Genomic DNA, 24685 nt, shown 5'->3' with positions numbered 1-24685 from the left:
TTCAATAACTGTAGGCAGGTCTGTGCTTCAATTTCCTAATCTACAAATAAAAATTGTCTCTTAGGATTGTGGTGATTATATGAGATGATGTGAATGGAGTACCTATTAAAAACTGTGGGGTGCCATTCAGGAAGAATCTAGCTACAGAGCTTTGGGAGTATTCATCTTTCTGTTTTCATAGACTCGTGGAATGTAGGAGCTGGAAGGGTCCTTATAATCGTCTAGTCCATTCTCTCCATTGTTCACATGAGAAAGCTGAGAACCTGGACTGTATGGTGTATAGGGGCAAAACTAGCTTGGACTCTAGACCTTCTTATTTCTCCCCTCCTCCTCTCCCACCCCCACCCCCACCCCATTTTGCTGCCTTTCATCAGGATTATCCTGGGTCAGTGGAGACATTAGGACTTCAGAATTTCTTTTGGCCAGTGTGCTGACCTCCCACGGAGCAGGGTTTTCAAACAGGACTAGGTAGCTGGGTAACAAGGATTATGAAAAGTCAAGTCAGACCTTGTAAAAATGAAACATTTATTCCTGTCCTGGAGGGAATTTGCCTGTCTTGGACAGATTCCTTAGACCCTTGCCAGGTTGAGTTAGGTATTTGGTCATTTGTTCCTTTCTTCATTTGCTGTTTTGTGCCAGGTGTGTGCTAGCTGTTCGGGATCCATGATGAATTGGACATGGCCCCTGCACTTGAGGCTCAGTCTCGTTGGTAGATAAACCTATAAAATAGGCAATTACTATAATGGTGCTGTGGGAAAAGAGGAGAGGGTGAAGGACTACCCAACCTAGAGATCAGGGACGACTTCAGAGAAGAGATGACCTTTAAACTGACTCTCGAAAAGGGTAAATTAAGGGCTGAGGTAGTGAGGGAAGGGAAAGGGCAAGGCAGGATTCATAAGCAAAGGGTGTACCTTGAGAAGACGTGAAGAGGTGTGAAAGAGCTCATTATGTTCGGGGACAGAACTGGTTCAGTGTAGCTGGTATAGAGTGTATGACTAGGTTAGGAAGAGGTACAAGTCTGTGGAGCAGAGCTTCAGAAACTTAAAAAAAAATAGAGCAGTTTTAGGTTCACAGCAAAATTGAGTGGAAGGTATATAGTATACCTTGTGTACCTGTATAGCTCCTGCCTCCACACATGTACAGCCTTTCCCACTATTAACATCTTATACCAGGGTGGAACGTTTTATTAATCGGATTGTTTATCTTCTTCTTGTTGAGTTTTAAGAGTTCTTCATATATTTTAGAAAATAATTCTTTATCAGATATATCTTTTGCAAGTATGTTCTTTTTACTTGTGGTTTGTCTTCTCATTCTCTTGATTCTCAAACTTTTATCTGCACATGAATCATTTGGGATCTCATTAAAATTCAGATTCTGAGTCAGTAGGTCTGGGTTGGAGCTTGAGATCCTACGTTTGTAATGGTCTCCCGAGTTGTGCTGATGCTGCTTTGAATAGCAAGGTTATAGATCACCCTGGCTGCTGTGTGCACCGGAGGAGACCGGATCGCAGGTAACAAGTTACTGTTACAATGATCCAAGGCCGTAGATAACAATGCCTGAAATAGGGTGGTGGCAATGCAAATGGAGAAGTGGATAAATTTGATCACTACCTGGACTAGGAAATCATTAGTAACCTGGAGACTGAATGGAAGAGAAATGGGGAGAAAGAGGAGAGACACATACTTGTGAGCAGCAGTAGTCGGTAAGAGGCAGAGAAACAGAACAGGAAGACCTTGGGGCTGGGAGTCTGAAGACCTCAGTTTGGTTGCAGATCTCCTTCTAACTTGCTCTGTGACCTTGTGCAGGTTACTTAACTTCTTGGAACTCCTGTTCCCTCTTCTCTCAAATAGGCACCATAACCACTGCCCCGCTCATCACACTGGTTGTTTCGAGGCTCTAGTGAAGTAATATATGTGAGAGTGCTTTGTAAGCATTACAACATGATACAAATGACAGTGATTATTATGAAATATAAATCTGCTATAAAGTGCTGTAAGGTATACTGATACTTTCTTTGCCCTGTAGGAATATTCGGTCTGTTAGTGAGCCTCAGACAAGTTAACTGGGAAAGGCAGTACAAGGGGATCATATATATGCAGTCCAGCTCTTCTTGAACATTGGGGCCGTAGCTTTGTATTTGGGGGTCTGTTTTAGTCCACAGCCTATACTTGAAAAAAATTTTATTTTTATTGGAGCATAGTTGATACACATTACTTCAGTTTCAGGTGTACAACATAGTGATTCAACAAGTTTATACATTGTGCTATGTTCACCATATGGTGCTGTTACAATACCACTGACTGTATTCCTTATGCTGTGACTTGTTCATTCCATAACCCGAAGCCTGTATCTCCCACTCCCCTTCACCCGTGTTGCCCACCTCCCCCCCCCCATAGGCTGGGCAACCGTCAGTTTTGTTCTTTGTAATTATAGGTTTGCTTCTGATTTTTGTTTGTGTATTCATTTTTTTTAGATTCCACATATGAGTGGAATCATGTGATATCTGTCTTTCTCAGACTGACTTGTTTCACTTAGCATAATATCCTCCAATCCATCTGTGCTATCGCAAGGTACTTTTATTCCTGTGTGTGTGTGTGTGTGTGTGTGTGTGTGTGTGTGTAAACACACATATGCACATCTTCCTTATCTGTTTATCAGTGGACACTTAGGCTGCTTCCATATCTTGGCTATTGTAATAATACTAATAAATAGAGGGGTGCATGTATCTATGCAAATTAGTGTTTTTGTTTCCTTTGGGTAAATACCCAGTAGTGGGATTACTGGATCATATAATTCTATTTTTAACTTTTTAAGGAACCTCTTTACTATTTTCCACATTGCTGTACCAGTTTACATTCCCACCAACAGTGTGCAAGTTTTCCTTTTCCTCCACATCCCCACCAACACCTGTTATTTCTTGTGTTTTTCATTTTAGCCATTCCAGTAAGTGTGAGGTGATATCTTGTTGTGGTTTTGATTTGTATTTCCCTGATGATGAGTGATGTTGAGCATTTTTTTTTATATGTCTTTTGGCCATCTGGATGTCTTCTTTGGAAAAATGCCTATTCGCATCCTCTGCCCGTTTTTTAATCAGATTGTTGTTGTTGTGGGGTTTTTTTTGTTTTTTGTTTTTTGGGTTTTTTTTGGTGTTGAGTTGTGAAAGTTCTTTGTAAGTTTTAGATGTTAACCCCTTATTGGATATATCATTTGCAAATATCTTCTCCTGTTCAGTAGGTTAGCTTTTTTGGTGCTTTTCTTCGCTATACAGAAGCTTTTTATTTTGATGTAATCCCAATAGTTTATTTTTGCTTTTGTTTTCCTTGCCTTAGGTGACAAGGGAAAATGTTAGAAAAACGTTGCTACGGCCAGTGTCAGAGAAATTGCTGCCTAGGCTCTCTTCTAGGATTTTTGTAGTTTCAGCTCTTACATTTAGGTCTAATCCATTTTGAGTTTATTCTTGTCTATGGTGTTAGAAGTGGTCCAGTTTCATTCTTTTATGAAAGAATGTAGCTCTTCTGTCTTCCCAGCACCATTTATTAAAGACACTGTCTTTTTTCCATTCTATATTCTTGCCTCCTTTGTCATAGATTAATTAACTGTATAAGCATGGGCTTATTTCTGGGCTCTCTAGTCTGTTCCATTGATCTATGTATCTATTTTTGTGCCAGTACCATACTGTTTTGATTACTATAATTCAGCCTATACTTTTAATCTGATCCCTAAGGACAGAGGCCCAGAGAAGCCTGGCATTCAGTCTTTGTCTAACCCCAGCCAAGTTCTTAAGTACTGCAGTGAATTATTTTATTTTATTTTTTTATTTTTTTAAGATTTTATTTATTTATTCATTTTAGAAGGAGAGAGTGAGGGAGCATGCTACTGAGCACATGAGGGTGGTGAGGGGCAGAGGGAGAGAGAAAGGGAAAGAAGCAGACTCTGTGCTGAGCACGGAGCCCAGCAATGGGCTCAGTCTCAGAATCCTGCGATCATGACTGGAGCTGAAACCAAGAGTTGGACGCTTAACTGACTGAGCCACTCAGGTGCCCCTGGAGTGAATTCTCTTAGTGGTGAATTTTGGGCTTATAGGTTTTTTTTGGACCCTTGCTGGTATATGATCCCGGGCATTTCTGGAAGGGGAAGTGTCTTGTCATGGAGCCAAGGATTTGGGGTCTTGACTTGACAGTGTGAAACATGACTTCCATAAGAGAAAACTCTGGTGGTTTCATTGAGGGATTGATAGTGGGGAAGACCAGAGACTTAGGGTTCCTGGGCTTTCCTTGATGACTTGCCTTAAAGAGGGGATATTCTGGTCTTGCCTTTCAGGCCTGTGAGCCTAGATGGCCAATGTCTAATACTTTTAGGATAGGCTTGTCACTGAAACTTGGGAATGATCAAGCAAATTATTTTTAAAAAAGTACTTATGTTTCCTTACCTATAAAATGCAGATGTTAATATCTGTTTTGCAGGGTTGTATGAATATTTGGTGACATGATGCATATAAAATTTATAGCACATGCTTGGCACATGGTAAGAGCTCAATAAATAGTAGCTTTTGCAGTTAGCCTCTGAATCAGTTCCCCCAAGTGTGTGTAGGAGTCCCTGGGAGTATAGACCAGATGGCCTCCTCCCTAGAACATTGAAGGAGGAGGAGCCTTGGCTGGAGAAATAAGGAGGGTTTCTACAGATGTTTAAAATCTGGGCTTTGTAGGTCCCCATTTAAGAAGGAAGATTATCTGGCTGAGCCTTGGGAGGTATTTTAGCCTGTTTCAGTGGGATTGACTTTGCAGATGCCTGCTGAGGTCTAGCTTGATACCAAGACCTTGAAACTCCTTTAAGCTGGAAGAGAGTTGTATTTATAGAGCTTCTATAACTAAGTACCACAAACTAGGCGGCTTAAACAACAGAAATTTATTGTTTCAGTTCTGGAGGCTAGAATTCCAAGATGAAGTTGTCTGCAGGGTTGTTTCCTTCTGAGAGCTGTGAAGAAAAATCTGTTCCATGCCTGCCTCTTCCTTAGCTTCTGGTGGTTTGCTGGCAATCTTTGGTGTTCCTAGACTTGAAGAAGCATCACTCTGACATCTTTCTTCATCTTCGTATGCTATTCTCCTTGTGTGCATCTGTCTTCAAATTTCTTATTTTTATAAGGACACCAGTCTTAACTGGATTGACGGTCTACCCTGCTCCAGTATGACCTAATCATAACTTAACTAATGATATCTGCAATGGGCCCTATTTCCAAATAAGGTCACATTCTGAGCTACTTGGAGTTAGGGCATATGAGTTTTGGGGGACATAATTGAACCCCTGACAAGGGTACTTTACTTTAGCACAATTCCTAAGTGTTGAAGCTTTTTCTGCGCCAGGTCAGCAGGACCTTAGTAAACATCTATTTTACTCATGACCCTTGATGGGAGAGCGATCACTACAAGTGGATGACTACAAGTTTTTGGTCTGAATAATCCTTTAAGGTCCTAGTCTGGGGAGGCAGTATAGCATAGTAGTTTTGAGCTCAGGCTCTGGGCCAGACTGCCTGGGTTTGTGTCTGGATGCTGCCAGTTACTAACCATGTGATTTTGAGCAAGTAACTTAATCTCTATGCTTCAGTTTCTTTACCTGCAAAATAAGGAAGATAGTATCTAACTGATAGGGTTGCCATGAGGCTAAAGTAAATTCATACATGTAAAGAACTAGAACCATTGTCTGGTAAGCATCTGATAAAATATTAGTGATTTATATTACTAAAATAACATCCAGATCTAAACTTCTCTAACTTTAGAGAACCTTAAAGCCATCCATATTCAAATACCAAACCAGTAGGATGCAGGTCGTAGAAGCTCATACAATGTAGGATGTCAGAGCTGGAAGGACTTTAGAGATCATTTATCTGAGCCTTCTCTTTTTATAGTTGGGGAAACCAGGGTTCAGAAAAAGGAAGTGACTCGCCCTGGATCAAATGGCTCATTAGTGGTAGAGCCAGGACTTTAAACTCTGAGGAATATTCTTTCTTTCCCTCCCTTCCTTTAGTTCAACAAAAAATTAAGTTCTTTAATCATGCTTTGAGCACCTATTCCAGTCTAAGACTGGCATTCAGCTCTGTCAATACTTACGTGAAGTAGACAGCCCGTAGTCTTCAAAGGAGCCCACAGCTCAACAAAGAGTTAAATAAGCCAAAAAATTGTAATGTGCTTGTTTTTGATTTCCTTTTCCCTGTTTCTCTTGCAGCAAATAAAAAGAAGGAGAAAGAACGGCCAGAGATCTCTCTTCCTTCAGATTTTGAGCACACGATTCATGTTGGTTTTGATGCTGTCACAGGGGAGTTTACAGTAAGTCCTGGGTCACAGAGAGGGCTTTGGTCTTTGAAAGTTCTGACTATGCACTGTTAGATTCAGTTTTTTCCCTTAGTATTCCTGATGCCTCTGTCTTTGCCTGAGACCCTCATTACTATCTTCTTATATTCATGAGAGGGACATTTTCTTCACCTCCAGAATTGTAGCAGAGAAGCCTTTGGATCTCCACGCCTTAACTAGACCTCTCTTAAGTGGCTCCTTGGTAGTAGGCTTTGCCCGGGGCACTGAGACTGTAAAGACAGATCATACATGGTTCCTGTTCTGAAGGAGGAGTAGCCTAGTGAAGAGCAAACAGCTCCAGAAATGACTAATACAATGAGATAGGAACTATAAACAAGGCTTGTGGAGAGCTCTGAGGGTATGGGGAGAAAGAATTATTTAACCTGTCCTTAACTGCCAGCAGGTATCAGAGTTTCTCCTTCAGGATCTCCTTTGACTGTGCCTTCCTGATAATGTTGTATGTCTCTCTTATAGGGGATGCCAGAGCAGTGGGCTCGCCTGCTTCAGACATCAAATATCACTAAGTCAGAGCAGAAGAAGAACCCACAGGCTGTTCTGGATGTATTGGAATTTTATAACTCAAAGAAGACCTCCAACAGCCAGAAGTACATGAGCTTTACAGGTATGGGGACTGAATCCAGAGCAGTCTATGAAAAAAAAGAGAGTTTTCATCTGGGTGGGAAAGCTCCACATGCCTGTTGTTGTGGGGTAAGGGAAGAAAGTATTGGAAAGAGTGGGGATGGTACTTTAAGGTGGGATTTTGGAATTTGAGAGCCAAAGTGATGGGTCTTTGCTCTGAAACTGCACATTTTTGAAAAGTAGCATGACACGTATATTTTGAGCCTCAAAATGGGAATAATAATTCCTGTCTCAAGAGACTGTAGTGAAGAATAAATGAGCTCATTGATATGAGAGTTCTTAATAGGTTGTAAAACAGCACCATGGAAATGTAGTTATCATTATCAATTTTAATATCATTAAGTTATTTAATAACACATTTAAATGTGTATCTTTTAAGTAGGTAAGCCCAATTTCTTCCTTAAGGAATTAATTTTTATCAGTCAAATGTAAAACAGGCCACTAAATAATAAATGTACTTAAATGTACCCTCTCTGTAAAGGACTATGTTTTTCAGAGTGCTTTTAATGGCAGAATTGGGATTAGAATCCAGGTCTCCTAATTCCCAGACCAGCACTGTTTGAGTTTACTAGGTGCCTCTAGTAACTCTATTTGGAGCACCTCCTTCCATAGTAGGGAGATTTTTCTTTTCCAAGATAAGTAATCAGAAGGCCTACATTTCTAGAAACTTGGCTTTTATAGTGGCATCTTAGGATGTTAGAGCAAGACATATCCTCAGTATATACTACTTCCAGTTCCCGCTTGTTTTGCAGGCATTAAAGCCAAAAAAGGCTTATCTAGTATGGGTAAATTGGTGGCAGAGCTGGTCTCTTGACTATAAGTCTGCAGCTCTTTCCAGTGTTCGTGCTGTCTCTTTCAAAGAGCAGTATTGTTGGAGAAGGTTAGAACCAGGATGAACTAGCTAATTTTGAAGGATGCTTTCCCCAGCAAGTATCTGGCTTGTATCAAAGGGCACAGATGGTGAGGATGACAAACTGCAGCTTAGCCCATGCCGCCATGGTGGTACCCAGGAGAGGGTCATGCATGTTCCCAGCAGGATTTCCTTCCTCACGTCTGGCCTTGCTGGCTCTGTCTCACTTCTCCCATTGAGGGACTGGGTCATTCCAAGGAGGAATTGGGGTTGAGGGGTGCTGGGTGGGAGAGTTTTCTAGTCAGGAGATTAGAGCTTGTGTTTTAAGGCATTTGTCATGAACGTCACATTAGAAGCTAGCTTTGAAAGCCTTGGCAGCGAAGTCTTTGGAAGAATCTCTGTTTATGTGTACATGTGTGTAGATGTGTACACGTACCAAATATGTATATGGAGGCATAGCTCTGTGGGTTTGCATATGTTTGGAATTAAAGTCCACCGAAGTATTCATGAATTAACCTGTGTATAGATACACACATTAAGATAAATGTGTATAAGATCACCTGTGCACGCATATATGAATAACACTGTATATGTATAGAATGTATAGATACGTGTTTATACATCTCCTTCTGCGTGTATAAATTTGTGCATGTGTGTATATGTGTGTGTGTGCACACGCAAGTGGAGAATTTTTAGTTTTTTAGAAGTTGAAGTCCAGGGCCAATTTCTAGACAAAATTGTATATTTGGCACAATTTATTTATTTTTATTTAACTTATTTTTTTAAAATATGTTATTTATTTGACACAGAGAGAGAGAGAGAATGTGCACAAGCAGAGGGAGACAGAAGGAGAGGGAGGCAGAGGGAGAGGGAGAAGTGGACTTCCTGCTGAGCAGGGAGTCATCCGATGCAGGGCTTGATCCCAGGACCCTGGTATCAGGACTGAGCTGAAGGCAGACGCTTAACCAACTGAGCCACCCAGGCACCCCTGGCACAGTTTATTTTTAATGCCGTCTCTCTCCTTTTCCTGTTTCCCTTCTCATACTATTGATTCTGAGAATACTACTTCAGTTTGGATGCTTGCACATGAATTATCTCATTGATCCTCATGACGGCCTGGGGGGGGGGTTGGTACGGCAGGGACTATTATCCCCATTTCACAGACTTGGAGAAATTAATTAGGCTTAGAGAAACTGAGGGACTTACTCAGGGTGAATCAACTGATATGTGATGGAATTATATTTAAAGTATATCCTGAATTAATTTCTCCAGGGTACAGCTGGCTATTCAGGTTTTTTTTAAAGAATATATTGTCACAGCTTGTGGGTTCATGATTTGTCATAGGATCAAAGAAGCTGTACCTGACACTTTCTTATATGGTGGAATTGAGATCTTGGACATTCTCTGGACTTGGTTCTTGGTGAGGAATATGTTGGATTTGGTAGAATATTCCTCCTTAATACCATTAGTGTTGAACTGGCTAAGTCAGTTTCTTCTTAAGTCTGTACGAATTAAAGTTTAAAACCAAACACAGTATTTGGCTTTTAAACTTATTTTCTTGCTGACATCTCCATTGAGTCTGTGTTTCATATTTTATTAGGTATAAGATATCATTAATTGTAAGCTGCACCATTATTTTATATACCACTAAAGAAGAAAAGTGGCCAATTAAACTATGAAATGCCTTTGATTGTAGGCCTCTTGTCTCTTTCAGAGACGTTAATGTGAAACAATTTACATTTCAAAATCAGTGAAATGGGCTAACTGCCTCATTGAGGAAGCTTATGTCTATTCTTAGAAATAAGACCCTGCCTTAAGTTAGACTTGACATGATTAATGCTTCTCTTCCTAAGCCTGTTTTTCTTTCCCTATAGGAAGTAGACATGGATGTAGAAAGATCCTTTTTAAAAGCCAAAGCCACAACTGGTCATGATTTGTCATGGATAGCTCAGGACATGAATTCTATCCCTTTCTCTTAGATTGCAGGAAATTTTCTTGACCATTGATGATGATATAGTTGATGTGGATACAGTTTTATCATAATATTTAGAATTAGACTTGGATTCAAATGTTGACTCCTGTTTAACCTGTGTGTACCCTGGGCAAATTACTTAACTTCTCTGAACCTCAGTTTCCAAATCTATGAAAGTAGACATTATAATAGTACTCAGAGCTATAGTGAGGATTATAGGAGGTAATGTGTATAATATGCTTTAGTATGGTGTCAGGCCCGTAGTACCAGTAATACTGTTGTTATTCTCTGAGCCTGGCAAGTGCTTGACTGGATAGGCTTCCTTAGCTCTCAAGAATGGATTAATTGTAATTATTTACTGACTGAGTCCTTTGTCTTTTTCCCTTTGCAGATAAATCAGCTGAGGATTATAATTCTTCTAACACTTTGGTAAGTCTTTATTTTCTTTATTCTGATATGGGCAGGCCTGGTGGTTAGGGATCAAGACAGTGTGGTAGATGCAGAGCCTGGACTGGGGGACACTCAGCTTGGTCACTCCATGCCCCCTACCTGCTGGCCCTCATAGTTTTTATCTATACAGTAGAGGAATTGGACTTAATAAACAGTAGGTATCCCTTCTAGATTTAATTTTTTAGTGTTCCAGAAATCCTAAATTGGAACCAGAACTGACATCTAGACTCAGTTTTTTATTTGTAGCTTTGACCCTTGGGAAAGCCAATTTGCCTTTCTGAACTTCAGTTTTTTCATCAATAAAATGAGGATGATACACTTTGCCTTACCTGGACATGTCTTCAAATACCTGAATTTAGAAGAATATTCCCTCTTTTTTGTTGGTAGGGTCCCCAAAACCAGGATTAAGACTAGTTGTTGAGGGGCGCCTGCGTGGCACAGCGGTTAAGCGTCTGCCTTCAGCTCAGGGCGTGATCCCGGCGTTATGGGATCGAGCCCCACATCAGGCTCCTCCACTATGAGCCTGCTTCTTCCTCTCCCACTCCCCCTGCTTGTGTTCGCTCTCTCGCTGGCTGTCTTTCTGTCGAATAAATAAATAAAATCTTTAAAAAAAAAAAAAGACTAGTTGTTGAAGGGAGCAGAATCCGTTCATTTAAGGTCATTTGTTCTGTTCTCTGACATTGTAGTGAATGCCCTGTCACTTGAATATTATAGGGATCACTGATGAATTGGCTGGAAAGTAAAGCTAGATGACGTCATCCTCAAAACTTTAAAAATAGAACTACCCTACAATCCAGTAATTCCATTATTGGGTATTTACCCAAAGAATACAAAAACATGAATTCAAAAGGATGTATGCACCCCTGTGTTTATAGCATTGTTATTTACAATAGCCAAATTATGGAAGCCACCCAAGTGTCCACTGATAGATGAATGGATAAAGAAGATGTGGTGTGTGTGTGTGTGTGTGTGTGTACATATATATATATATACATATATTTATATATATAATGGAATATTATTCAGCCATAAAAAAATAAAATCTTGCCACTTGCCACAGCATGAGTAGTGCTAGAGAGTATCGTGCTAAATGAAACAAAGCAGACAAATACCATATGATTTCACTCGCATGTGGAATTTAAGAAACAAAACAAACGAACAAAGGAAAAAAAGAAACCAAGAAACAGGCTCTTAACTATAGAGAACAAAACTGATGGTTACCAGAGGGGAGGTGGGTGGGGGATGGGTGAAATAGGGGATGGGGATTATGGAGGGCACTTGTGATGGGCACTCTGTAATGCATAGAGTTGCTTCATCACTATATTGTACACCTAGAACTAATAGACACTGTATGTTAACAGTCCTGGAATTAAAATAAAAAACTTAAAAAAGAAGCTAGATGACCGCAAAGGTCTCTCTGTCTCTCTCGACTCACAAGTTCCATTTTTCAGAGCAGATAAAATGAGATGTTGATGTTTGAAAGGGTCTTATAAATAGTAAGCTCTGATATGTATAAGAGAATACTGCAATTCTTTACACCTGACGCTTTCTCTTGTACAAAGGTGGTTTTCGTCATATTGATTTTTTAAATATTTACAGAACCCCCACTCTATGCCAGGTGTTGTGTGGAGAAATGACAACATGGAAATGAATCAGACATTGTCCCAACTCCTAAGGGTCTCCCAGTCTTATGAGCAACATGAAGGCACAAGCAGTTACAGTACACTGTGTTAAAACTTCATGAAGCCAGGGGCTACGTCTGACTTGTTAATTGCTGTATCTGTGGCATCTGGCAAGGAACCGTTTACTGAATAAAAGGTTGGCTGTATAAGAGAAAACTTCTTGATGGTAGAGTCTGAGTTGAGGAGTTTGTTATCTAGGGCAAGAATTAAGGAGACATGAGGATATTCCAGGCAAAGAGAAAATAAATAACATGTGCAAAGACAAGGAGGTTCACAAAGTATGCTTTTATAGAGAACTGCAAGTAGCTTGTTATGTTTGGAATGTGAAGTGTGAATGGATGAAAGGTGGGTGATGAGGAGGAATAGTGGCAGGTCAGATCATGTAGAAGTTTTATCTTTACCCTAAAGGTAATGCGAAGCTATTAAAGAATTTTAAACAGGGGAATGGTAAGTTCTAACACAATACTGAGTCACCATCGAAATACTTTAATCCATGCTTCCAGCAGTAGGGATTGGTTTACTTTGAGTCATTTACTTTCCTGCCAATCATAAAAAATGTTCACATGTCCAGGGCCTTTGTAACATCCTGGGTCCTTTCTTATTCACTATGTCTTTTAATCCTCACAGGAGTTTAATGAGGTGGGTTATTATCCTTGTTTTATAGATGATAATGCTGAGATAGAGAAGGGTTAATGGCAATAGGTATCTGATTCCCAGTCTGCATTGCTTTCCCCTGGTTCATTCTTTCATCAAATGGAAGAGATGTAATTAAAGGAGGGGAAAGAATTTGTGAGTGTTAAGATCTTTGGGAGTTTCTCCCCATTATTGAACAGTTAATTATTGAAGAAGGGGTCTAAACAAAGCTGAGCTGTGCTTTGTGGCTCAAATGTGTTTATGCTTTTACAGAGTGACAGCTATCATTTATTGAGGGGCTGGTGTGTGCCAGGCACCATGCTAATAACTATTTATGGTTAGTATGGATAGTCCTCACAGTTACCTTGTGAAGAAAGCATTATCCATCCCCATTACCCATCCCCATTTCACAGGTAGAAAACAGACTTTCTTAAAGACTCATAATTAGTGATGGTGGCAGGATCAGATTAGAACTAGGGTCTTCTGAGTCCCAGTCCAGGATACTTTTCACTGTGGCAGGGAACTGAGAAAGATGATGTTAAGAGGTCTTATAAAGGAGACTACAGTAAAGCCATAGCTATGTCGTTCGTTCATGAAGAGGAGGAGCCCTGGGGCTCATGCCATATGGCAGAGAGGAGAACACCTGCTTGGTAAAAACCTGGTTTAGTATCTACAATTAAAACCACTCAGGCTGTCAAGGACATTTTATCCCTCAATTCATAACATTTTCCCCTGTGGTTCAGTATTTTATATTTCCGTACTAGTATTACCTGGGGGATTGTGGTTTGCGTTGTGGTAGCGTATCATTATTTTCCATATTGGTTTCATACCGATCATCCCACTTGATTGGTGAAATAATTGGATGGGATTGTTATTCCCATAACACAGGTTAGGAAATTGAGATTCTGAGATTAAGTGGCTTGCTGTCTACCTTTGAATAAATTAGTGGTAGAATCCAGTACAAAATTCCATTTTCCTAAGCTTCATTTATTCATTCATACTATAAATATTTGCTTAGCACCTTCTTTGTGCCCAGGTGTTGGTGACACAAAAATGAATATGCACTATCTTAGTCCTTGAGGAAAAAAATTAACAGCAGACTAGAGGGACGAGGGCTGCAAGAGAGGTATGAATAATGTATGATGGGGCGTCATATTTGGTTAGAGTGATCTTTTCTGCCAGCTAGTACAGGGAAGTTTTCAGAGAGCTGTTGGTCCTAATGATTTGTTCATTTAAAAAACGTGATCTTTTTTTTTGTATCTTATTTTATGTTTTTATAATAATTTTTTATTATGTTAGTCACCATACAGTAAATTCCTAGTTTTTGATGTAAAGCATGATCTTTAAGGTTCGTTCTAGCACTAAAATTCTGTTACTTATTCTGTGGCTTATCTGTTTGAGGTCTGGCTCTCAGATTCGATAGCATTTTATTGCCTGAATTCTCATTTATCAAATGAACAGCTGTTATGTGATAGGTTCTTAGGGTGTTGGGTAGTCAAGGACTGGTAAGGTCTTTGCTCTTGATTTCACAATTTAGTGAGGAATCAGAACATGTAAACGGGGATTTATAATAAAACACAGGTAATGATACCAGGCAGAAAAAAGGGAAGATTGATACAGCTCAGGAGAGGGCACAGTGGAGAAACAGACTCACGCATTTTGGTCTAAACTCACGTTTTAGAAAGATTCATCTGGAAATTGGATCATGTATCTCTCTTGCTATCCCAAATTTCTTAATTTCAGAAAAGATCTATTAAAAAAATAAATACAAAGCAGTGCTCCAAAACAAAAAACAGGACATAAATAAACCATTGTCAGAAATTCATAGAAGATAGAAAGCAAAGATCAGATTGATGAAAACAGAAGAAACCACAGCTTAAAAATATGTGGAAGAGAAAACTCCTGGGAAAATAGGAGTAGCTGAGGGAGTATATAATAAGAAGCAGGAAGGAGTCCTGGATCATCTTCAAGGGTAAATTATTTAAAAGACACTACAGATAAAAGACTGGTTTTTTTGAGAAGTTCTTTATAGATAAAAAGAACTTCTCAAACTCAATACATGAGAAACAAATAATCAAATCAAAAAATGGGCAGAAGATATGAACAGACACTTTTCCAATGAAGAAATACAAATAGCTCACAGACACATGAAGAAATGTTCAAAATCATTAGCCATCAGGGAAATTCAAATCAAAGCCACACTGAGATACCACCTTATGCCAGTTAGAATGGCAAAAATGGACAAGGCAGGAAACAACAAATGTTGGAGAGGATGTGGAGAAAGGGGATCCCTCTTACGCTGTTGGTGGGAATGCAAGTTGGTACAGCCACTTTGGAAAACAGTGTAGAGGTCCCTTAAAAAGTTAAAAATTGAGCTACCCTATGATCCAGCAATTGTACTACTGGGTATTTACCCCAAAGATACAGACATAGTGAAGAGAAGGGCCATATACACCCCAATGTTCATAGCAGCATTGTCCACAATAGCTAAATCGTGGAAGGAACCGAGATGCCCTTCAACAGATGACTGGGTTAAGAAGATGTGGTCCATATATACAATGGAATATTACTCAGCCATCAGAAAGAACGATTTCACAACATTTGCAGCAACATGAACGGTACTGGAGGAGATTATGCTAAGAGAAATAAGTCAAGCAGAGAAAGACAATTTTCATATGGTTTCACTCATTTATGGAACATAAGAAATAGCAGGAAGATCGGTAGGAGAAGGAAGGGAAGAATGAAGGGGGGGTAAACACAAGGGGGAATGAACCATGAGAGACTATGGACTCTGGGAAACAAACTGAGGGCTTCAGAGGGGAGGGGAGTGGGGGACTGGGATAGGCCGGTGATGGGTATTAAGGAGGGTACATATTGCATGGTGCACTGGGTGTTATGCGCAAGTAATGAATCATGGAACTTTATATCAAAAACTAAGGATATACTGTATGGTGACTAACATAACATAATAAAAAATTATTATTATAAAATAAAATAAAATTCTGCATTTGAAACAGCAAGGACAGTCTTCATCTTACAGTGAACAAAAAGTAGCAGAATATTGATTCTAAGCTTAAGTCAGATAATTTTCTAAAGAAAGTAAACTGCCTACTTGAAGAGAACTCCTGCTGTAGGTATAGGTGCTTGAGAGAGAAGCAGAACAGAACCTGAGTTTCCTACAGATCTCTACAACAGGTATGAAGAAGGAGAAAAGGAAGAGTAGGTCTGCAGTGGAAGAAAATACATTAAATTTCTCCTTCCCAAGAGTAAACTTCTCATATTTTTGGTAACTGGAAGGAGAGGAATCTCACCCTACATGTTCTTCCATGCCAACATACCTTAAAGTGATGCTTACCAGCAACCACATACAGACTCCATAACTCACATATAGACTACATCAGACCTCCCATTCAGAAGAGGGCGTAGTGGAGAAACAGACACAACTGCAGAAGAAACTCATGCTACTTATATACACTAATCAATCTAGTTCTTCACTTAAAAGTATGAATGGATAGCCCAGGATCTCCAGATACGTGAGGGAAACAAAGCATTAAAAAGAAGGATCAGATAAAGAAAGTAAAATTGGCCCCAGAGGAAATAGATAAGTCAAAGAATTTTAAAAAATATATAATATATTCAGAGGCTTTATAGATGTTGCATCTACAAAAACATACTATTAGACTAGAGGATAAAAAAGATTTCTTAGAAATGAAAAATGTGATTAAAGAAATAAATTCAGAAGGATTAAAAAATGCATATAAGAGTGCATAATATGACACAAAATATAAAAAACAGTGGAAAAATAGAGGAATAAGGGACACGGGTTACTTGAGATTCAAGAAGAATTAGAGAACTGGGGCACTCAAGTGGAAAAAATAATCAAAGGAATAATAGAAGGAAAATCTCTCAGTTAAAGAGAAGCATGACTCTTCAGATGAAAGGGCATACCAGTTATCAAGTCAGGTGACCGCAGAGACCCAAGGATAAGGAGAACGATCTTCAGACCTTTCAAAGAGAGTGTACACCTAATGTTCCTCATTAGCAACTGTGGGCAGAGGAGCAATATCTTCAGAGGTATGAGAAAAATTATTTAGAACTAAGAATTCTGTGCGTGATGAAACTAGCATTCGAGAATGCATGAAGTCAAAATAAAGACATATGAAGATACAGATTGACCACCCACAGATAATCTCAGACAGGCTAACAGATAATTACTGCTATTAGCAGTAATAACAGTAATATCTGTTAGCCGAGTTGATGGTGATTAAGAATATTCCCTTAAAAATTATTTTTAACCAAGTATTAGATGAAAACGTCAAATAGGATTAGAATCCTTGTAATTAACAGTTGTTGTTCTGGGATCTCTCTTAACCATTGTCTTGGCAGTCCCTTTGCATTTCTGTTTAGGCCTTGCTGTTTTCTTTGTGTTGTGCCTTCCTCACTTTTGGTTTACTTCTGCAGTTTGGTGGAGCTCGTCTTCTAGTAGATTTGAGAAAGTAAATGGGAAGTAATATTTGATGCCTTCCAAGTCTCAAAATGGAGCATGTCTATTTTACCCTCAGATTTGATTGATACTTTGGCTGAGTCTGGAGTTCTAGATTGAAAATAATTTGCCATCAATATTTGGAAAATATTGCGCTTTTGTCATCTAGCATTCAGCATTGGCTGTTGAAGTCTGAAGTCATTTTATTCCTGCTTCTTTGTGTCTGACCTATTCTTTTTTCCACTTGAAAAGCTTGTGACATCTTCTTTGTCACCATTGCTTTGAAATTTATATCCTTATATTCATCTATTTATTTTGCAAGGAGCTTTGTGGATTCTTTAAACCTTGGAAATTCAAGCCTTCAGTTCTAGGAAATTTGCTTGACTTACTTCTTTGATGAATTCTTCTCTTCTGTTTCCTTTGTTTCCTCTTTCTGGAACTCCTGCTATTTAGATTTTGGACCTCCTGGACTGATTTCTCCATTTTTCTTATGTTTTCTCTATTTCTCTTGCCTTGATTTTTATTCTGATTTTTGGGAGACTTCCCCAACTTCATCTTACAATCTGTCCATTTAATTTTTAATTTCTGTTTTCATGCTGAATTTCCAAGAACTCTTTTATTTTTATTTTTTAAAAAATTAGGGCATCCTATTCTTGTTTCCAGAATCGGTATCTTTGCTTATCCCTGAGATGAATGATAGGCTTTTTTTTTTTTTTTTCAATGTTTTCTTCTCCCTGTCTAGTTTGTTTTTTCCAGGTGTCCTTTTTCCCCATTCATTTTGGTTTCCTCCTTTTATGTTAGAGGTATCCCATGGATATTTGGTAATCCTTGGGGTTATGCCCGTATTTATGACTGGGATACTAAAGTCCTTAATAGAATTTTAAGCTCATTGGTTGTGGCATTGAATTGTAAGTATACAGTTGTAAAATGTATGCTTTAAAAAGTAATGTAATAAATTTTTAGAGTGCAGTCATCGCTATAATCTAGTACTTTTGTTTGTATCACTGTAGAGTAATCCAGCTCGGACCATTTGGTGAAACCTCCTGTATTTTATCTTTTGAATTTAGGCTGGTGAGATCCAGAGAAGGATCTTCTAATCTCCTGCTTGAGAATAAGAGTTTGACTCCTAGTATTCTAGGAGCCTAGAAAGGGAAGAGGGTGGTTGTCTCAGCATTTAGTGTATTCTCCTGATTACCCTGTTTTTAATATGATACTCTTACATTTGACTGTGCCTGACATCCCTAATCCAGAAATTATCTGTTTTACCTTCCAGAGAATAGACCTTCAATTTTCTGCTAGGGATGGGGAGGGCAACCACACAGTGGTGTAGAGTAGGGGAAGGATTTAGGGATCTAACTGCATCTTACATAACTTTCATTGAATCCCTTCTCTCTCCACTTCATCTCCAATTTCAGGAGTATATAGTGGTAACAGTTCCTGTGCCTTTTGAGGATTCTGCTGCATAGATAAATAGATTGGTTTTCAGCTTTGGATTCAGCCTCCTTGAGTCAGTTCATCCATCTGTCACTGGCTTCTTCTTTTTTTTTTTTTTGCTGCTCTTCCCTTCTCTCGTGTTCTCCTCATTCTTCAGGGTTTAATTCCTTTAAAAGACCATTTCTTTATTATAGTTCTAGTGAGATTTCAAGACATAGATTTCTGTGTTCAATTTGCCATCTTTACCAGGCATTCCTGTGGACTGTTCACTTTTAACTCCTTATATTTCTAGATTATTTAAAATTTATAATGAGAACCTACTTATTTTACATAAATTTAGAATTTTTACAAGCAGCTTTATTGAGGCATTATTTACATACCATGAAATTCACCCATACTGATTGTACAGTGCAATGTATTTTTATTTTTTTTATTTTTTTTTTTAAAGATTTTATTTATTTATTCAACAGAGATAGAGACAGCCAGCGAGAGAGAACACAAGCAGGGGGAGTGGGAGAGGAAGAAGCAGGCTCATAGCGGAAGAGCCTGATGTGGGGCTCGATCCCGGATCTCCGGGATCACGCCCTGAGCTGAAGGCAGGCGCTTAACCGCTGTGCCACCCAGGCGCCCCAGTGCAATGTATTTTTAAAAAACATTTTAATTTAAATTCAATTTAGTTAACATATACTGTATTATTAGTTTCAGGGGTGTAATTTTGTGAGTCATCAGTTACATATAACACCCACTGTTCATTACATCATGTGCCCTCCTTAATGCCCATCACCCAGTTACCCCATCCCCCACCCACCTCCCCTCCAGCAACTCTCAGTTTATTTCCTATAGTTAAGAGTCTCTTATGGTTTGCCTCCCTCTCTGTTTTCATCTTATTTTATTTTTCCTTCCCTTTCGCTATGTTCATCTGTTTTGTTTCTTAAAATTCCACATATGAGTGAAATCATATAGCATTTGTCTTTGTCTGACTTATTTCACTTAGCATAATACCCTTTAGTTTCATCCACGTCATTGCAAACAGCAAGATTTCATTCTGTTTGATAGCTGAGTAATATTCCATGGTATATGTATTCCACATCTTCTTTATCCATTCATCGTCGATGGACATCTGGGCTCTTTCATGTTTTGGACATTGCTGTTATAAACATTGGGGTACATGTGCTTCTTGGAATCACTGAGTTTGTATACCTACATATTTATCCAAAGGATTCAATGCAGTGGTTTTATTAAGTGTTTAGACTTGTTCAACCATCACCACAGTCTACTTTTAGAACATTCTCTTCACCTTGAAAAGTCCCTTGTTTCCTTTTACAGTTCATTCAAACTCCCATGCCCAGTCCTAGAAAACCACTGATCTTCTTTCTGTCTGTGCAAATTTGTCCTTCTAGACATTTTATATAACTTTCATGCAACATGTGTCTAGTTTTTTGCTTAGCATAAAGTTTGCAAGGTTCATCCATGTTGTAACATGTATCAATACTTCATTCCTGTTTATATTCTAATGACATTCCATTGTATTGATATACATTTTTTAAAAAGGTTTTTAATTTATTCATTTGAGAGAGAGAGCAAGAGCACAAGCGGGGGTGGAGGGGTCAGAGGGAAAGGGAGAAGCAGACTCCTTGCTGAGCAGGGAGCCCAATACAGCGCTCCATCCCAGGAACCCAGGATCATGACCTGAGCTGAAGTCAGATGCTTCACTGACTGAGCCCCCCAGGCGCCCCTGATATGCTACGTTTTTAATCTGTTCATCTGTTGATGGGTATTTGGGTTGTTTCTACTTTTTGGGTATAAATGCTCATTCACGTATGAATATTGTGTGGCTGTATATTTTCACTTCTCTACAGAGAAGATTCAGTCTTCTCTGTAAGAAGATTCAAGATCTCTACAGATCTTGGGTAGAATGTTCTGTTTATGTCAGTTAGGTTGTACTGATAGTATTGTTCAAATTTTCTATAACTGCTAATTTTTATTCTCGTTTTATTAATTATTGAGATCTCTTTGAGGTCTGTTTCAGCTTTTATTTTCAGCTTGGCTCTTTTGAATCTTTAATGTATATGCACATAGCTAAGCTTGTTAAACTAGTCTCTCTTCTATCTGCTGTGCCTTTCAGCAGCCCCAGCCAGAAATTTGTTTGCCTTATCCAGGACTACAATCTCAGGGTAGCAGATCTGAGCAGCTGGCCTCTTTTGCTAACCCCTGTGGGAGATCACTTCCACTGACAGCACCACTAGACTTGGGCATTGCCCACTGGTCCAGATGAAAGTGAGCCCTCTTGGATGATGTTGTTAGAGCCTGCCTCATCCTGGAAGAACCCCCAGTCTGACAGAGCTGGGGTGGAATAGAACATCAGAGGTTCCTACTGCTTTTACTAAGTTCAGCAGTTTTTATATCATGAGCGTTTCTTAGCAACATAAGTAGGCCTCCCAGAAGTATTGGAACACGCTAAGCATGTTTGCATCTCAGGATCTTTGTACTTCTTCCACCTGCCATGAATATTCTTTCCCCAGAGAGTCCCATGGCTTGCTCTCTCAATTCATTCAGGCCACTGCTTATATGTCTTCTCATTAGAGAGCCCTTTTCCATGACTACTCATCTAAAGTAATATTTCCCCACTCCTAACCAATTACTACTCTCATGTGTAAATCTTATTACTACCTGGGACTTTGATAATTTATTTAGACTGTATTTTCTTCTAAAATACAAGACACAAGACCAAGGACTGTATCTATTTTGTTCTTTAATATAACCTCAGAGCCTAGATTAGAGCCTGGTATACAGCTAATGAATACATGAATTAAAGTCACTGGCTTTAAAAAAGGGGTTTGTGGTTATTAGACATAATGATAACTTAATTGATTCCTTGCATCTTTCTAGCTCCTTAGCACAAAGTATTTTTATGCCCACATCACTTCATTTCATCCTCCATTGGCCTTCTGAGGTATCATTATCCCCTTTTTATAGATGAGAAACTTGTGGCTTAAGGTGGGACAGCTTTGCCTAAGGACACAGGGTTAAGAAGTAAAAATCTGGAATAAAATCCTGTATCTCTTGATTCTAGTAGTTGTTAATGTTACCACTCAAAGCCATCACCTGTGGAAAACAGAAGGTGTTGCAAAGGAAAGTGATGAAATCCCCTTTTCTGCAGAGCTTTAGGAAGCAAACACACCTGTTCAACTGTGTTTATAGTATATGCTAGGGGGCCCCGGGGCCACCTGATGATGAAGAGGCTGCTGAGTAACTTTGTTCCCATTTTGGGTTTCTAGTTAAATTTTTTTGAGTGGAATAGTGGGGAGAAAAGAAATTAAGGCAGAAAAATATCAAAACATGTCCTTTGACAGGGAAAGATCTCTATTGGAGTTTAGAACTGGAAGTGACTTAAGGTCACCCCTCAAATTATACCACTCCTCTTCCTCCACATTCCTCAAATGATGAAACTTGAGACCAAGAGGACAGATTCATTGCCTGTGGTCACCAAAGCTAGTTGCTTGCATATAGCCGGCACTGTCAATTTTTAAGTTATGCCCTGCACCAGTGGTCCTGTTAGAATCTATGAGATTGCAAGTTTTCCTTTTCTTAGTATGTCAATGTGGTAAATACCAGTCTCCCACACAGGAGTTCTTGTCTGGTATTCTGCTAGCTAAGTTCCTTCACTTAGTTCCTATCACTCTGACTCCTGACTTTCCTCTCTCCAGAAGCCCCAAATGGCAGGGGGAGGGGAGTTCACCCTCTCTCTGTCTCCCATACCAGACAATGAGCTGCGTTAGGACGTGGACCATCTTTGTACCTCTTCATCTTTGTACCTCTGTGTCAACGGTATCCATCACAGTATCTTACTGAGCACAAAATGGGTGCTCTGAAAATACCTTAAACAGTTGAATTATGCCAATATATATTAAAAGATCCCTATTGCCTCTCTGGTCCTATGCTGTAATCATTTAATCTCTATCAGAAATCTCATGTTTTGGAGCTGGCTACTCTGCCTCTTGAATCTGTGTTGTAAACAGTAATGGTATGGTATGTTTTGCCTGGACCTGCCCAGGTTTGTTATAGTTTGCATGGAAAAATCAAGTTACTGAGATTATAGCAAATTCAATTAGTAGTGCTGATGCGGTTCATTCTCAGACAGGGCAAAAGCTTAGTGCAATGGATAGCATCCAGTCCGGGGAGAAACTCACTGTCCTCCTGAGGCAAGGGGCTCCTGATGTTCTGTATCTTCAGGTTGAGGCAAGGGTACCTGATGACATAATGGGTCCACTAGGTTTTGGTAAAGAAAGGAAAAGGAGAGGCAAAAATCTGTCTGGATTCCCATTTACCGTATCAGAAAGAAGTGAGGAATTACAATGATAAACTTTGTAAAATTTCAAACTTTTGATCCCTTTCCCATATTTTGTACTTTATTTCCTGTTCAGTGTGGAAAGTGAAATTCATAGAATAAGAAAGAACTGTGAGCTGGTCTTCAGAGTTTGGACAGAAGGCAAATAGAGAATTTGTAAGCTGGCTTCCCAGTCCACAACTAGGCTTTGGGTAGGAGAAGGAAGCCCCCAAGGGGTTGTAGTGGCTAAAAGAAGAAAGGGAAGCTGACTGAGTTCCTGGGACTGGCTACACAAAGGTGGAGAGTTTGGAGGCTGCTGTGGGTTTGAGAAAGGGTGTGAGGATGGGATTTCTTCTGGGGTTGGCTATCCTGGTAGCTTAAGCCTCAGGTCAGCTGGACCTGATGCAACTGGCTTTTCTCTGCTGTACAGAATGTGAAGACGGTGTCTGAGACCCCTGCTGTGCCACCCGTTTCAGAAGACGAAGATGATGATGATGATGCTACCCCCCCCTCCAGTGATTGCTCCACGCCCAGAGCACACAAAATCTGTGAGTCTGTGGGGCTGTGGACAGCTTTGGGATTTATGAGAGCTTGCAGGGCAAGGGAGGGGTTGGTGCTGAGGCCTGGAGGTTTAATACTCTGGTAGGGGTCCTTGGATTTTGGAGCTGGTAAAATCACAGAACCACACTGACTGAAAAGTATTTTCTGTATGATTAAAGACAAGAAATGGTATATTTATTTGTCACTGGTTTGCTGATAGTCCCGAAGTGTCCTAGATAATTGGTGTTTATGCTAACTCAGCCCTAGTTTACTTAGCCTGTTCTCCAAAGACAGGAAGATACACAGAATTAATGTTACTTAGTACAGGACTAACATAAATTATTCTAGTCTCCTGGGAAGCAACAAATTAGCCTCCTGCAGATCTTTTCTTCTCTGTTAGATGTGTAGCATTCTACCTCTTAGAACATCATTAATGATACTGAAAGACCCAAAGGAATTTGTAAATACATTAGTGCTATTAATATGCTGGACATCAGGAGTGCATTTCGATGCTGGATATTGGCAGTGATTTTTATTTAACTTCCTTTGAGGTTTTTGCATCTAAGAATAGCCACAGTCCCTCTGCCCTCATTTTGCACAATCTGGTCCCCATACCTTTTACTTGATTTAGCATCACTGAGCACTGACCTGTCATCAGATGATACTCTATTAGTGTTTCTTCGTTTGGACTTTTTGTATGACAAGAGCTTTATAATGAAAGAATGACCTAGGGCTTAAACTCTGTGATAATACCAAAAAAAGCTGCCTTTGGAGTAGAGCATGCAGGGAGGTATTCAAGGAGAAGTTGGTTGACTGACTATAGGAGATGCTGTGAGGGCAATTCAAGGGGTTTAGATGACCTTTTATTTATTTATTTTTTAAGATTTTATTTATTCAACAGAGATAGAGACAGCCAGTGAGAGAGGGAACACAAGCAGGGGGAGTGGGAGAGGAAGAAGCAGGCTCATAGCGGAGGAGCCTGATGTGGGGCTCGATCCCATAATGCCAGGATCACGCCCTGAGCCAAAGGCAGATGCTTAACCGCTGTACCACCCAGGCGCCCCTAGATGACCTTTTAGGATAAGAACTTATATAAGCAGGATCTATGGAATCACCCTTTCTATAGGTCACAAAGTCACCTTAACAAAAATGAGCTTCAAAATTGGAGAGTTGTCAACATAGCTCACATTGATATGGTCTTTTTCCAGTTTGCAAGCATGTTCATTTAAAAAAATGTTCCTACTAAACCATGAGCTTCTCAAAGATAGAGGAAATATCTATGTATTGGTAGTGCTTAACATAGTTCTTGGCAGGTATCAGAAAGGCAGTAA

General features: G+C 39.5%; 1 protein-coding gene across 1 annotated transcript in view; it reads left to right on the top strand.

Annotated features, from left to right (window-relative positions):
• Positions 1-24685, top strand: part of PAK1 (p21 (RAC1) activated kinase 1) — an 86745-nt gene that overhangs the window by 30393 nt on the left and 31667 nt on the right. The window contains 5 exon segments of the mRNA XM_045816161.2: positions 6220-6320; positions 6819-6966; positions 10197-10234; positions 23245-23319; positions 23321-23362. Of these exon segments, the coding sequence (XP_045672117.1) occupies positions 6220-6320; positions 6819-6966; positions 10197-10234; positions 23245-23319; positions 23321-23362 (404 nt within the window).

Source organism: Ursus americanus, chromosome 16, assembly GCF_024610735.1.
Source record: "Ursus americanus isolate L20-20 chromosome 16, mUrsAme1.1.p, whole genome shotgun sequence".
NCBI classification, from domain to species: Eukaryota; Metazoa; Chordata; class Mammalia; order Carnivora; family Ursidae; genus Ursus; species Ursus americanus.
The sequence above is the reverse complement of the archived record's forward strand: the minus strand, read 5'-3'. Positions and strand labels throughout refer to the sequence as shown.